At 39.7% G+C, this 15,677-nt stretch overlaps 1 protein-coding gene across 30 annotated transcripts in view; it reads left to right on the forward strand.

Moving 5' to 3' along the window:
* Positions 1-15,677, forward strand: part of Caps2 (calcyphosine 2) — a 52,112-nt gene that overhangs the window by 29,869 nt on the left and 6,566 nt on the right. For 15 of the 30 annotated variants that reach the window (XM_076553901.1, XM_076553902.1, XM_042263289.2 and 12 more), the window contains 7 exons: positions 32-151; positions 3,329-3,403; positions 4,096-4,191; positions 4,279-4,372; positions 7,187-7,305; positions 8,245-8,321; positions 11,153-11,307. In XM_076553901.1, coding sequence (XP_076410016.1) covers positions 32-151; positions 3,329-3,403; positions 4,096-4,191; positions 4,279-4,372; positions 7,187-7,305; positions 8,245-8,321; positions 11,153-11,307 — 736 coding nt within the window. The remainder of the gene's footprint in view (positions 1-31; positions 152-3,328; positions 3,404-4,095; positions 4,192-4,278; positions 4,373-7,186; positions 7,306-8,244; positions 8,322-11,152; positions 11,308-15,677) is intronic. The other 15 variants (XM_076553910.1, XM_076553911.1, XM_076553905.1 and 12 more) reach the window with 1 other exon arrangement.

Consider the following 15,677-nt stretch of genomic DNA (forward strand, 5'->3'; position numbering starts at 1 on the left):
CAGACATCAGGTTTTGTGTCTTCCTACTCAGGGCTGTCATCAGCGATCCAGAACAAAGTTTAAACACTGAGGAACAAGAGAGTTCTCATGCCCCTCCAGACTCAGAGAGGGTGCCACTTCGAGTTAGGAGACGAACTCTGCATGAAACGAAGTAAGAAAAGCTTCATGATGCATTGTTAGAATATATTTCTGTGCTTTGCTGAATGCATTTGCATGTTTTTAAAACCGTATAAAGAGAAGTAAAAGTTTAGGAATTTCAGACCTCAATGCTGTCTCCTCAAATTTTTTATTCTATCTTCCTTGCATTCCAAGTCTTTCCATTTATAATTTAGAAGGGAAGATACATGCCCTTAACAGCTGATCCACCTCTCTAGCCCAGCTAGTGTCTAGCTATTTTTTCCTCCAATACTATCTATCTGTTTATCTGACTTTCCTCTTCTTCCTCGTAACCATCATTATCAATCTAATGTGATATTTTATAAAGGCTCTCAATGAAGTTTGCCTAATGCCTTTTCCTCAACATCATCTTTAGGAGTGGCATCCATGTTGTCCTTTGTAGTTGTTTTTTATCATTGCTGCCCATCATCCCATCATATGAATATATCACAGCTTACCATTCGTAGATGCTTAACGTGCTCGGTGACTTATGGATCATACTGCTGTGAACTTGCTTGTGCATGCCTCCTGGTAAACACACATACTCCATTAGCCTTTCTGGACTATTTAGCATGCCCACGTTCAGCTCTACAAGATACTGTCAAATAGTAACCCCGGAGGCAGGAATGTGGTCTGATTGCAATTGCTGTACTTCTTTGCCAGCACTTGGTGTTGCCTGGCTTTTTCATTGTCTTTCTCCCACTGAATGTGTATTGGTGCTTTTATTTTGCATCTCACTGGAGACTAATGATGCTGATTAATTTTCACGTGCGCATTGTTCATCCAGATGTCCTCATGTGGAGTTTGACAAATTGTCCAATCTGTCCTTAGATTGTTGGTATCCTTTGTGTCTTCTCTTAAGAAATCTGAACCCACTTGAGAGTGTAAATATCACCCTGAATTTTAATTTTACTATATTGTGTGTCAAGTTGTCATAAGTGCACAGATGGTTTGTAGCCTGTTTTTCAGTTCTCATCTGTTTTCTTGCACCTGTCTTAAGTATTGCTTCATAACAAATACATACAGCTTGCTTAAAGTCAATCCAGTTCAGAAAATCCCATGGTGCCTATCCATTAGGATTTTCAGATCTATGACTTCCCACTATTTTGTTTTCCCCAGAGGGGGAGAAGGAGGAGGAGGAGGAGGAGGAGGAGGAGGAGGAGGAGGAGGAGGAGGGGAGGAGGAGGAGGAGGAGGAGGAGGAGGGGAGGAGGAGGAGGAGGAGGAGGAGGAGAGGAGAAGAAGGAGGAGGTGGCAGAGGAAGAGGAGGAGGAGAGGAGGAGGAGAAGAAGGAGGAGGAGGAGAGGAGGAGAAGAAGGAGGAGGAGGAAGAGGAGAAGGAAGAGGAGGGGAAGAGAAAAGGAACCTTGCTTTATAAGTAGGCAGTAGGATTGGCATGTATAGCGGGCCCTGTCTTCTCTTTTCTTTGGAGTCAGCTTCCTGCAGATGCGTACATTTCATCCTTGTATCAGGCATCACAGGCTTTTCATCAGTGAAAAGAAGCCGTTGGTCTGTGTCATTCTGGTGCCACACGCTTAGCCTGTTGTCACTGCACGCCCAAACCGTGCTTTCCACCAACTTTGTCGGTGACAGCATCATCTTCAGTTAGTATTCAGTGTGCTTAATTCTTCTTTTTTGAACTGATTCAGAACTTATCCAGAGAAGCATTTGTGCCACTTCCTGGGTACCTGGGACCTCACGTGGCACTCTGCGTTTCATAGTATAAATATGTATTTGCTTGTGTCCTTCTGTGATGACTCCAGGCTCCTTGATGCTATCACCTCACCTTTGCTCACCACTAGGAATTAATTTGTTTTCCAGATCTGTTGCGTGCTCCCGTGGCTGTAAGCAACTGCTTAGCCTGTCTTCCATGATAAATACATTTATTAAACGGGCATAATAGTGCTTACCTCAGTATTTTACTCTTAAATTTTATTGCAAGCATTAAATAAACCACTGCATATTAAAGTGACTCAATAGTGACTAGTGTCTACAAAGTCCTCAATAAATGGTAGCCGGTACTGCTGCTGCTACTTTCCCAGCATTTAAAGTCATTCCAGGAACATAGTGAACGATGGATGACTTCATTAGTTCCAGTGGCTTACACCGCATTGAGATGATGCAGCCTGCAGGGCTCCTCCCTGTGTTCCCAAACTCTCGCTGGGTTAGCAGGCTGTGGGTTCCTATCTCCAGCTTCCGTTCTGTGGGACCTAGACACTACAGAGGCAAAGCTTTGCCTGTTTCCAATGACTGCTGCCCACATTATTACTATCGTATATTGCTATTTCACTATTCCTGCAGTTTCTCAGAAAACTAGATGAACAGTAAGGGCGCATCATTGACTCTCATCTCTTAAGATAAAGGACACCATTAAGTATAGAGTATGAAAGGGTGCACGTTTGTGTTTTGCTTCCTGTTTTAAAGACTCTTAGGGCTAGGAGCCTTGCAATGCCCTCTATAGAGTATGACGACATATCGTTGATATATCCAGAGCCTGACGTGGTTCGTTCATCCAGCACTCTTTCCCTCCATTGTTTCAGCGAGGAATCGTATCAGCTGCCTGTTACAGAAAATCTGACGGATAGGGCTCAGTGTGCCAGGATTTGTCTCCCTGTGTAGTCACTGAGCTGCTTGGAAGGAGGCACATGTTGTTTTTGGTCGTATGGCTCAGTGGTGCTGCCTCTCTGAACCGTAGTGGTCTCTATCACTGCGCATACTCTCCTTAACATTCATTTGCAGGAACCTCTGCCCATCCTCCCGTTTCCTAAGGACAAGAAGCTTTCCTGTGAGTTTATTGGCAAAACCGCTTTTGTTGGTCATAATGGCAGGCCGTAAGAAACCAAGCGCTTATGCTGGAAGGGAGGCACAAGAACAGGGTTAGAAACGGCTTGAGCTGGTGTGCAGGCTCGGGTCTGCAGTTGCAGCTCATGCCAAGCCAGCCTAGACTGCCCAGTAAGGATGTAACAGCAAAGGAAGAGAAAGGGAGTAGAGGGAGACGACAGTGGCCCGGGGCACTATGTCTTCGGCGTCTTTCGATAATCACATTTTTGAATTTTCGTTTTCATTTTGAATCTGTGCCATTTCAAAATATTGCCACAGCCCCTTGGTACCCTTGTCATTTATGCCAAATTGCAATTGCTCTAAAACAATGACTTACAAAATGTATTTCGACAGGGTGAGAACCACCTCCACATTAACAGAGAATGACCTTTCTCAGAAAGTAGAATTTGATGGGAGGGTCTTATCAAGGTAACTGCCACTTTATTAATTTTTTTACTTCTGTGATTATAATAATATATTCTCTTCTTTCATAGAAATGTCAAGATTAGATACATTTATACTAACACTGAAAAAAATGTGAATTTTTGGGTTATATAATTTTAAGCATTACCTATTATTGTTATATACAATAAGACACTATATGATATTTTAAGTAAGAGTATTTAAAAATTGATCTTAAGTTTTTTGAAAAGATTGGATAAATAAGTATATTACTAATAGACATTTCTAAACCATTTTGAAGTTAATTTTTATGTCTGATAGTTACTTTAGTTTTTATAGTTGGAGTTAGCAGATTACTGATAGAGTCAATTACAGGGAAGGTTGCTTTTAATTTTTTTACTTCAATCTTGTAAATTTTGCAAACTCAACATTCCTAAAGCCTTCTGCCTTATCTTAAGTGTCTGCCATTAGCATCCTGTGTTGTGACAGAGCTGGACGCTCACCACTGTTAAGCTTATGTCTTTTTCTTTATCCAAATCTAACTCAAATAGGGCTTTCTGCAAACTGTAGCATATTTCCCGTAAACCTATGTGACCCTTACTCACTGCTACACATTCAAGGGACTTACATTATTGCCACTTGTGATGTATGATCTTAGTTTATTATGTAATTTAAAAAAAATCACTGTATTTTAAAATCATCGACATTGTTTTTTGTAGAAATGGACGTGATGCCTGCAGAGAATTGATTGGGTTTTTCTTTACCCATGACCAGTCCCTAACCGTGTATGAATATCGAAAGTTCGGGAAAAACAGGTATGCTCCGAAACCCTGTAAGAACGCTAGAGAATTGCTCCCAAGAGGAATCGGATGACTTCATTTTGTTGTTGCTTTAACTTCTAGAACAAATGTGCTTCCTTTTATTAAAAAAGGCATTTATAGTCATCAGTGTGGACGAAGAAAGGGACAGCAGTACCGGCTTGGTGACTTCTATACTGTAAGTCCGTGCGTGTGCTGGCACGTAGTGCTCTGTGTTGTACCACGTGCATCTCTCTGGTGTGGAGCGAGGGTGCGTGCGGGTCCAGTTTATTTTCCTGAGCAGAGACATTTGTGTAAATGGTGAATGGCTGATGCTTCCCAGGAAGGTTCTGCCTCCCAGATAAATCCCGATCACAATCTAAGCATAGTATTTATTTTCCATAAACGTCCACACATTGTTCCTTAATGGAGACTATTGCCAAGAGAGCTTGTCTCTGGGTACTTTTGAAGCTCTCTGTAGAAGGCCTGTTCTGGGCAAGTGACTACCTCAGGAGTACCTGGAGCAATGCTCCACCTCTGGAGGTGCTTGATTTTCTCTGTAGAATGGCACGGTCCTCTGGAGCCGGGACTATGACAGCCTTTATTTTTGTGACTCTCCCATATTCCCCAGTGTGCTGAACTGTTAGATCATTAAATTCACACATGATTACAATGAAACATTCTCTGTACCACTCATTCATATAACACCTATATATGCTCACATTTTGAACATTGGAGATAGAACACTGGGTAAGTTAGAGCCATGCTTTGCTTTGTGGCACTTGGAGTATAATGGGAACCAGTTAGATAGGCGCCACAGTGGAAAAACAGTGGACCCGACTGTATAAGCTGTAAGAGTTCCTAGAGAAAGTGCCGCCTGGGCGGAATTAAAGACTAGGTGAGGGTACAGAAAAGGCTTCGAGGCAGAGAGGAACGTGTGCAAAGAACAAAATCAAGAAAGTACATGGATTATCTGGAGAGGTGAAAGTGGGTCATTCTGGTTGGATACAGGCATAGAGTGTGGATGGTAGAAAGTAGATTTGTGCTGGGAGATAGCTCAGTTGGCAGAGTGTTCAGACCTGCAAGCAGGAGGACCTGGGATCAAATTCCAGAACCCATGTGAAAAATTCAGGACTTGATAGCCCACCCTTGTAATTTCAGTGCTGGGGTGACAGAGACAGGTCAATCTTAATTTAAAAAGGTGGGTAGTACATATGGTATGCTATCTAAGGATGTCCCCTGACTTCCACACACAAGTACCTATACTCCACCCCTCCCCCAACTAAATAAAAAAAGTAGCTTACTATTAAAGAGCAACATGTAATATATCAGGGAGTCACTAAAAAAAGGATGTAGGTAGAATGGAGAGGCCATATGATCAGATCTGTAGTTTAGACATACCCTCCCCCTTCATCTGAACCGACTGTGGGAATTGAGTTCCTTCTTTATCCCATGAAAAGAAGGGAGTCATGACTGGAGAGAGCGGGGTAAACAGAGGCAAGGAAGGGAGGGAGGGAGGAAGGAAGCGTCACCCTCAGGTGCGAGCTTTGTGTTTATAGGACACATTTTGAAAGGTTATCTCAGCAGCTTTATATACAAGAGCAGTTTTTGACTATTACCTTTCCTTTGGTATTTCCCTTTCCTGGAATGGCTTATGGTCCTGGGAAAAGACTTTCCTTGGCCATAAAGCTAATCGGTATCTAATTTTCAAAAGATGTTATATGTACCCTAAAGGGAGAAGAAAGTGCCCACATCACAGTTATTAATTTTTTTTAAAGTAACTATCCAAGAAGGAGGAGGGGGAAACACTTCCCTTATTTCCTTTTTTTTTTTTTTTTTCCAAGACAGGGTTTCTTTTGTGTAGTTTTGGAGTCTGTCCTGGAACTCACTCTGTAGACCAGGCTGGCCTCAAACTCATAGAGATCCACCTGGCTCTGCCTCCCGAGTGCTGGGATTAAAGGCGTGTGCCACCACGGCCCGGCCCCTTATTTTTCCGTATAGAAAGAATGAAGACTCTTTTATTGAGCTTGCACTTATCCATACATTGCTTATATGTGTATGAGACCAACTCTGAAATTAGAATAGTAATTCTGTAATTTGGGTTGAGAATTTTTGAAATCATTTAAATTGATGCTCTAATTAGGTTAAAATTGGTTTTATAGTTTTGTGATGTGTATCATCAAAAGAGCAGGCGTGAGAGTGTGATCAGTCTACCAGAGTTCCCCATTGCACACGGCATCTTTCTGTGAACCAAGAGCTCTAGTTCTGAGGTTGGGGGTTGTGTTAGATTTCCACCCCCCCTCTGTTACTGTGATAAAATATCATGACGAAAGCAACAGAAGGGAGAAAAGGTTTATTTCACTCACAATTCCAGGTTACAATTATCATCACAGGAAAGTCAGAGGCGGCAGGAAGTTGAAACAGTATGTCATGTCACATCCACAGCCAAGAGCAGCGAGCAATGAACTAATGCACACATGCTCAAGTTGCTATCTCCAGACCTAGACATTCCAGGATCCCCTGTCCAGGGAATGATGCCACCCACAGTGGATGGGCCTTTCCAACTCAATGTTATAAAGATAGCCACCCCCCCAACCCCATGCTCAACGGTAAGCCTAAAATAGACAGTGCTGCATTGACACTCCCTTCCCAGGTGATTCTGCTCTATGTCATGTTGACAAAACTAACTACCACAGGTACTGCCACACATTCAGTGGAACTCATGTCATCTTTCCCATGGCTCTTTTTTTAATAGATGGCGTCTCCTTTAGTCACGTGGATTCTTGTATAGAAGTGTATTGTGTTTTTTGTTTTGAAATTAGTTCATTTTTCTATAGTATTAGCTGGATCCATGTAGTCCTAAATATTCTTTAAATCTATTTTATTTTGGTCACTATTAGAATTTCCTAAAGTAACTATAATAAAAATTGAATCGTTTCAATCAGAATGAGTTGTATTTTAACTTTGGATACCTTCTAGCTTTAAAAAAAAATCTGTCTGTTCATTTCCTCAGGGTGCAACATTGACATTTTTGAGCTGTGATCACCCTAACCTTCCAAGGAGTATAAAGGAAAATACATTATTTAGACTTCGAATTACAAATATTGATCAAATAGCTTTGAGTTCTCTGAAGTAAGTAAAATGCATTTGTCATTTTGAAAATAAGTGAAATCGGAATCTGTGGCTGTTATGTAGAACTGAATAATATTATAAAATAAAATAAAATAATAATAATAAAAAAACAAAATAAGTGAAATTGCTATAGTTTGTATCTTAAAAGAAGTTTCCATTGCAAAGCACTCATGCTGAAGTTAAGGTTTGTATTTATAAATAATAGCTGTGCATATCTACTTTATGTCCTGTATTTTAATCAAATTCCGTGTTTGGGGACAGTTATGACAATTAAGAATTTGAAATTGTTTTATTTTATAATAAAATAATTTATTCATTTGTCTTTGCTATTTTACTAAATGCTGTCAAAGTGGTACTTTAAAAGACAGGGTATCAGTCCATCTTTATAACTGTTTCCTACATTGCTGATGTGATGCCTTTTATCACATGAAAAGCCATGGTCCCTACGGTGGTACCTATTCATTGATTGACTACAGAGTGAAAAGTGCTATGAATAAATAATGACATCAAGGATTGTTTTAAATAATAGAAATACACACTCTTTTGTTGAATGTTTTTTGACTCTAAATATGATTAAAATGCTCATAATTAATATATATATGAAGGAATACAGTCTACAATCTAGTGGTAAGAATATTTGTTATTTATTAGTGTATTTTTGGCGCTTTGAAAGCATTTTTACAGTTCATACTTTGCAAGCTACAACTGCTTTTAAAATGAATAGTTCCAGTTAAATATTTGAAAACATTAAAGCAGTTATAAAAGTTAATATCTTCAAAGATTGTGATCCTTTTATAGCTCTAGACTTAATTCTCCATAAAATCAGAGGCAGTGGGCAGAGGTTGGGATTGCTCTAGCAGTATGCCTCTGTGTCTGTTGAGAGCGTCTTTGGGTCTGGAGTGGGGAGACACAGCTTAGATCATCTCTTCTCACTTGCAGAGCTGCCTCTGAGGAAGATGGGGAGGACACAGTCAGTCAGGAGGCTCAGGATCGGCTGGTGCTGCGGGCCATTCAGGGTATGCTGTGCCTTGTCTCCACTCTCAAGTACTATTTACAGTTTTCAACTAATTTCCTTGTTATCAGTTAAAACAGTATTTTTGATACTTCCATATTTTATGGACTTTGATTTATAATTCTTATTTTTTTAGGAAGTACACATATATTTTCTAAAAAGAGCATATACTCTTATTATATGTAATATATATAGTATCTAATATCTTTTATGGGGCTGGACAGATGACTAACCAAGTAGATGAGCTTCTGCTAGTGCAGAGGACCTGCGTTTGGTTCACAACACCCACATGAGTAGTGCACAACCCTCTATAACTCCACCTCTGGGGCATCTCATGCCCTCTTTTAACCTCTGTGATCACCCATAAGCATGTGTGCCTGTACCCACACACAGACAAAAATTATAGTTAATAAAATATATCTTGACACACACAAATATATACATAACTAATTAGCAAAACAATTATTAAAATATCATGATTTTTCTGTATTAATGGTACTAAGTAAAAAACATGTGAATTAATAATTTTAGAAATTTTGCATACTATGGGTTGTTGCTAGAGTTTTCCTGCCTTCCCCGCAGTCAGGACAAATCTTTGTCACCCGCCAGTCCCACAGCCGCTCAGACCCAACCAAGTAAGCACAGAGACTTATATTGCTTACAAACTGTATGGCCGTGGCAGGCTTCTTGCTAACTTTTCTTATATCTTAAAGTAACCCATTTCTAGAAATCTATACCTTGCCAAGTGGCTCGTGGCTTACTGGCATCTTCACATGCTGCTGGTCATGGCGGCGGCTCTGGCAGTCCGTCCTTCTGCCTTCCTGTCCTTTTATTTCTCCTCTCTGTTAGTCCCGCCTATCCTTCCTGCCTAGCCACAGCCGATCAGGTTTTATTTATTGATCAATCAGAACAACTTGACATACAGACCATCCCCCAGCACAGCCAAGTGCAGACCATCTCAAACACCTGCACTCAGGCCCATGGTCCTAATCATCCTCTATGTGGACCTGCTGGGTAACGCCAGAAAGAACCCAAGAAGGGCTCCCACAGGACATACAGAACATCCCACAGCACTGGGTTTTGATTGTAAGCTAAATAAAGTATGAAACTGAATTTTAAAAAAGTTTTAAACATATGTCTTTGTATATGTGTGTGTTTCTGTGTGTGGACATGTGTGGTACAGCACAGGAGTGAAGTAAGATGACAACTTGCAGGAGTCAGTTCTTTCCTGCAACTCAAACTTAGGTCATCAGGATTGGTGGCTACCTTTATTCACCAACCTATGTCCTTGGGCCATGGTGTATATACATATATATGATATATGTGATATACATTTGTACATACATCCACACAAATGCACACAGACACACAGAAGGGCTCCTCACACTTAGCTCAGGTGGGTTGATGCTCACTGTACAGACCACGCTGGCCTGGAACTCATGGCAATCCTTTACTTTCACTCCAGAGTTTCTTGGATTACAGGCATGACCCCTCACATACTTGTTTTATGCCTCAGATGATGTCCTGAAGAGACTCCTGGTTTAGTGTTTGACTGTATGTCTCATGTTCTATTGAATGTGTTCTGATGTCTGTGAATAGAACCTGCTGTTGAGTAGACATGCAACTCTTTGTCAATCCTTGGCAACTCTTTCTTCACCTCTCAGTGAGGGTGATGTCTCCTTAATGTCTCTGGGGAGCCATAGGGAGCAAACCAGATGTGGGTAGGCATAGGGCATTAAAACATTTTTTATAAACTTCTGAGGCCTTGTCATATAACTAGTGCAGCATACTAGCTGTAATAAACAAATCCTTTGTTGGATTTCATAGTTGAGAAGGGAGAAAGGTATAAAATAATTCATCACAGAAGTCAACACATACTTGTAGAATTTTGTGAATCCTGAGATATTATTCAAGATAAGGCATCCACATTAAGAAAGAGAGTAGCAGCAGATCCAGGATGGCCAAAGCTACACAAAGAAACCCTGTTTCAAAAAACAAAAACAAAAACAAAAACCAAAAGGAGAGAGAGAGAGAGCGCCCTTGTTAGTCGATTTCTTATTCTCCCTGCTCTGCAATACAGAGCAATACTTTTTCTCCCTGCCAATACAGTTTTTTGTCACCACCAAGGCGAGTGACACTTGTTTTCTTTTTTTCTAATGTGTTCATTGTAATATGATGCAAATGGCATCGCCACACAGAGAATTTAGGAGCCAGAGTTTGTAACCTCTAGGAATTTCAGGATGAGAATGGTTACTGTGAATATGTACGTATAGGCTAGTACACCAAAGCCTAGATGCCATTTGGCACATTATGATCCAGTTTGAAACTTTCAGACTACTTAAAAATTTCTGAACTGATTGTGTGTGTGTGTGTGTGTGTGTGTGTGTGTGTGTGTGTGTGTGTGTGTGTGATTTACCTGGCATCAATTTCGTAGTTCAGTTAGTGTAAATAAAGAAATAAGAAAGGCAGTGAAGATACAGATCAGTTAGATACAGGGGTCTAAACAAGAGAAACTAAGATTTTCTTTGTAACATTTCGATTGTTCTGAATCAAGAGAAACTTTATTTTCCTGTACGTAAAATGTAACACTTTGACCACACAGTGGCGCTGTAGTTCTGGCATATTATAAACATGTGGTTGTGTCTGACATTGTTGTCTTTACTAAAAACATTCCACTTTCCAAAGTCTCTTGTCAGCCCAATGCATGTTTCCCTTGAATATTCACATGCCTTATCTTCATTGTTGCCAAATAATTTTCTCAAAAGAGAAACAACTGCATTTTGATAGCTTCGTGCACAGAAGCACTTAGTTTCCGTGTCTCTTGTTATTAAACAGATAAACTGAAAGAACAGCTACACAAGAGAGGTGTTCGTATTTTGACTGGACTGGGAAAATACTTTCAACTCGTGGACAAGGAAGGAAGTGGGCTCTTAGAAAAGGCAGATTTTCAGCGAGCTCTGGAAGCCTTTCACTTAGAAGTGTCTGAACAGGTATGTACCACACGCCATTTTCTGCTGTGGGTGTACTCTTGCATGGCCTTGCTCACTTTTCTAATGAGATTTTAATAGCTCATTTGTTTCCTTTTTAATGCCTTCCTGTCAGTGTTAAGCCACCAGGCAGCAAGTCCCATTGACTTTTAGAATTTTGACATTGATTCCTTTACCATTTATTTGTGAAGTGTTTAGTAGCCAGGCATGTGCTAGCCTCTGAGATGACATGCTCTCCGTTCTCGTAATCTTTAAATGAAGAAAATGGTTAACTTCATACCTGCATCAAATAGAGGATGCTTTGGGAACATGTGTGGTGGTCCTCAGTTCTAAGCCAAGCCAGCAGGAAGGAGAGGGAAGACCATGACAAGATTCTCACAAGTGGATGCTTACGAGTTTCGTTTTGGATAATGAGGAAGAATGAACTGGATGAGCATAGGGAAGAGCAGAGGTGGACAGTGGATATTCCATGAAGAGGGGAGCATGGCTCAGACAATGGTCATTTTGTGGAAAGGAGAAGCATGCTCCAGGCATGAATTGTGGCTCAAGCCCAAGCTTCAGGGGCTCATTTCCTCCACACCCTTCACTCTGATGTGAACAATCTTGCACAAGATCTGTGCGTGCTAGATTTTTTTCCTCATCATTTAGGACACAGCTTTTTTTTTTTTTCCACAGAGGAGCTCTCTGCCATCTGATCTCCAATCATTCTATATCAGCTTCCACTTTTTTTTTCTTCATGGCACTTTATGTCTGCCTGTCAATAAAATGGCATGTCCCATCTGGATGGGGACCAGGATGACTCTGGCTCCTGCTCTTTCTTTAGCACCTTGAACTGAATCTGGTGTAACAAGTATGGAACTAATAGTTCATAGCTTGAGTAAGTAGATAAAAGAGTGGGAGAAATTAAATCTGGTACGTGAAAGCCTTGTGTTCTGTACTTGGAAATTTTGCTTGTATGTTAAAAGTACACAAATGATTCAGATCAAGTATTTCATAAACAAGATTCTTTTGCATTTTTCTCTTTTGCTGAAAAAATTGTCTTGTCCCATGATGTATGTATGATGTATGTTTCTGTAATTAGGCAAGCAATCTGCCAACCAAGCCAAGGCCCCAACACATACAATATTTATTAATGATAAGAAACAAAGGCAACTATAATGTGTCTTTGTTAATATAAAGCACAAAAAATTAAATTCCAAAAAATAGTCTTCCATATTCACCCTATGTAACTATCTAGAAAAGAGAGTCACTTAGCTGGGTAATACTACTCAAGTGTTTTGACTTTCGTTGATAGGCTCTGCCTGAGCAATTCTGAGACAATTGCTATTTTCTAGGGAGGCATGGGAGTTCAAATAAAAAAATTACATGGGGATTTGCTTTATCAAGTATAAAATTCTGTGTCAGTGTGACATTGCATGTCACTGTTGTGACATGATTGTCTTTTTGGTTGGTTGTGATGATGACATTTAATCTTGTTGCCTGTCTAGTGATAATAACCCAGGGGCCGTCCACCTTCACATCTTCCTTTCATAGATGAAACAAATAAAACAATAATAGGAAATGAGAATTCTGTGGTATGTTTTCGCTAAACAAACAAGTAACCTATAACTGATAGAGGACCTGTGTCCAGATAATCTGGCCGTGTGTATATAGGAAAGTACTATATTACCTCAATGCTTCTGTATTTGTTTATGAAATATTTATAACTGGTGAATAATAGTATAGTTACCTAAGACTTCTGTCTTAGTTTCTTTTCTAGTGCTGTGACAAAACTCCATGATCAAGGTAATTTATGAAAAAAGCATCTAAATTGAAGGCTCTTAGTTCTCCAGAATGTTAGAGTCCATGGTCCTTATGGTATGGAGCATGGCAGCAGGCAGGCAGACATGTCACTGGAACAGTAGAGATCCTACATGTTGACACAGTAACCATGAGGCAAAGCAAGAGAGCTAACTGGGAATGGCATGGTCTTTTGAAACCTCAAAGCCTACCACCTGTGACACATCTCCTCCAACAAGCCATACCTCCTAATCCTTCCCAAACAGTTCCACAAACTGGAAATCAAGCATTCAAATATATGAGTCTATGGGGGCCATTCTCATTCAAACAACCACAATCGCTAAGCAAGATAACAATAAGAATGTGTTTCATCCTTTCTCATATGTCTTGTTTTATTATAAACTTAATCTATTAATTAATTTTTTTCTGGTGCTTGAAATTGGTCCCAGGGTCTCATACATGCAAAGTAAGTTTGCTACCGTTGATCTACATGTCCAGCCATCTTACCTATTTTAACTTATATTCTTGTTTTGCTTCTTGTTGTATCACCCATGCAATATATATGCTCATGCTATCATAAGTGCATGCAGGGCGATGGGAGAATCAGATATAAGAATCACCAGCCTGGGTCTCACTGTAGAAGTAGAACCTATTTATGAAAAGACATAGTCATTCTCTCTGATTTTAAATAAAAAGTGATATGCTTTACAAAGAGCCAAGTTTATATATAGAAGTACTATCAATGAAGTTGAAATTCCATCTGAATTAGTTTCCATTCTGAATCACACGCTGACATAGTTATACACTTTTTTTTTTTTTTTGCCACTGATGTTGTGCTGTGGGATGGTCTGTATGTCAAATTGTTCTGATTGGTCAATAAATAAAACACTGATTGGCCAGTGGCCAGGCAGGAAGTAGGTGGGACAGGGAGAGAGGAGAATTCTGGGAAGTGGAAGGCCGAGGGAGAGAGACACTGCCAACTTCCACCATGACAAGCCGCATGCGAAGACACCGGTAAGCCACAAGCCACGTGGCAAGGTATAGATTTATGGAAATGTATTAATTTAAGCTGTAAGAACAGTTAGCAAGAAGCCTGCCACGGCTATACAGTTTGTAAGCAATACAAGTCTCTGTGTTTACTTGGTTGGGTCTGAGCGGCTGTGGGACTGGCGGGTGATAGAGATTTGTCCTAACTGTGGGCAAGGCAGGAAAACTCTAGCTACAATGTTGCCCTGCTTAATTCTTGAAAACATTTCTTCCCAGCCTTCAGAAGTCCTTTTAAGTCTGGTATTCTTTGAGTTAAGTGAATGCATTTGTCTCTTCTCCATTTTACTCATGATTTATAAATGTTAAACTTCAACTCAGTTTTAACTCAACTATATATATACATATTTTCTTTGTAATGTATGAAGCATTTTGAAATGCAAAATCTGTATAGATCATTGGCTGCTGAGGGGAGGCAGGATAATATGAATCTTAGTTTTTTAACGTTTTATTTGGAAATGCGGGGAAGTGGATGAGAATACTTTTTGAGTACTTATTTGCCAAACTGGGTGTGTTATTTACACTTTCATTTAAAGCTAACAACTTGATAGAAGCATTGAAAATTTATCTATCTGAGCTTTAATAAAGGAATGCTATGATTTCTTTTGTTATCAAGATCACTGAATAGGACACTGTATTAAATAGCACCTGTCCCCAAGAAGCACATGGGAACAGCAGTGAGCAAGCAAACATAAGGTGTTTAGTTAGAATTATACTACTTAGTGTAAATCCGGGAATAGTTTGGAAGTCATTCAAACTTTCTCTGCTCCCAAGACCAGAAGAAACTCCATTAATAGTCTCAATGTCTAAGTAGTATTTCAGAACCTGAGCAGGCTTTCAAATGGTCTCAGATATAATTTAAAAAATGGAGAATAAAATACATTCAAGACCAACTGCACAACAACCACTACACTTTATATATAAAGCCACTGAAAGGTAAATGGTGGGGAGTGTAAAGTATAGAGAGAAAGGGAGAGCTGACCAAATGATGTAAATTTGCATTTGGATAAGAGGATGAGTTTTATCTATTGAACAGCCAGGTGAATATTGTCAAGAATAATGAACTGTGCGTTTAAAAATAGCTAAAACAGTTCTTAAATATTCTTACTACAAAAATGTTAACTATTTGAAATGACAGAGACAGCATTTAGTCTGGCTTGTTCTTTCTGCACCATATATGTACACTGAGATATTATGTTATGCTTCCAACATATACTATTATTTATCAGCAAAAGAAAATCATGATAAGACACCTAGGATGTAGATCAGTGATTGATGGTGTGCAAGAGATTTTAGGTTCAGCCTTCAGCAATTCCTTGCCCTTAAATCACATACTTTTAAAAAGGATATATTGTGAGTTCTCACTCATTCAGAACAGGCCCTGAACCTTGCTTAAGTGTTCGCCCCAGAATTCCTTCCACAGTTGTTCTACTAGGTTTATCTGTAACTTTCTGATTTTTTTTCCTAAGTAGGCCACCTTGTCTAGGGTCACAGATAATCTAACAAAATATGACTCTGATCTTGTTGTGACTTACATAATTGAAAGATAT

This window comes from Peromyscus maniculatus, chromosome 18 (assembly GCF_049852395.1).
Source record: "Peromyscus maniculatus bairdii isolate BWxNUB_F1_BW_parent chromosome 18, HU_Pman_BW_mat_3.1, whole genome shotgun sequence".
In the NCBI taxonomy this organism is placed as follows: Eukaryota; Metazoa; Chordata; class Mammalia; order Rodentia; family Cricetidae; genus Peromyscus; species Peromyscus maniculatus.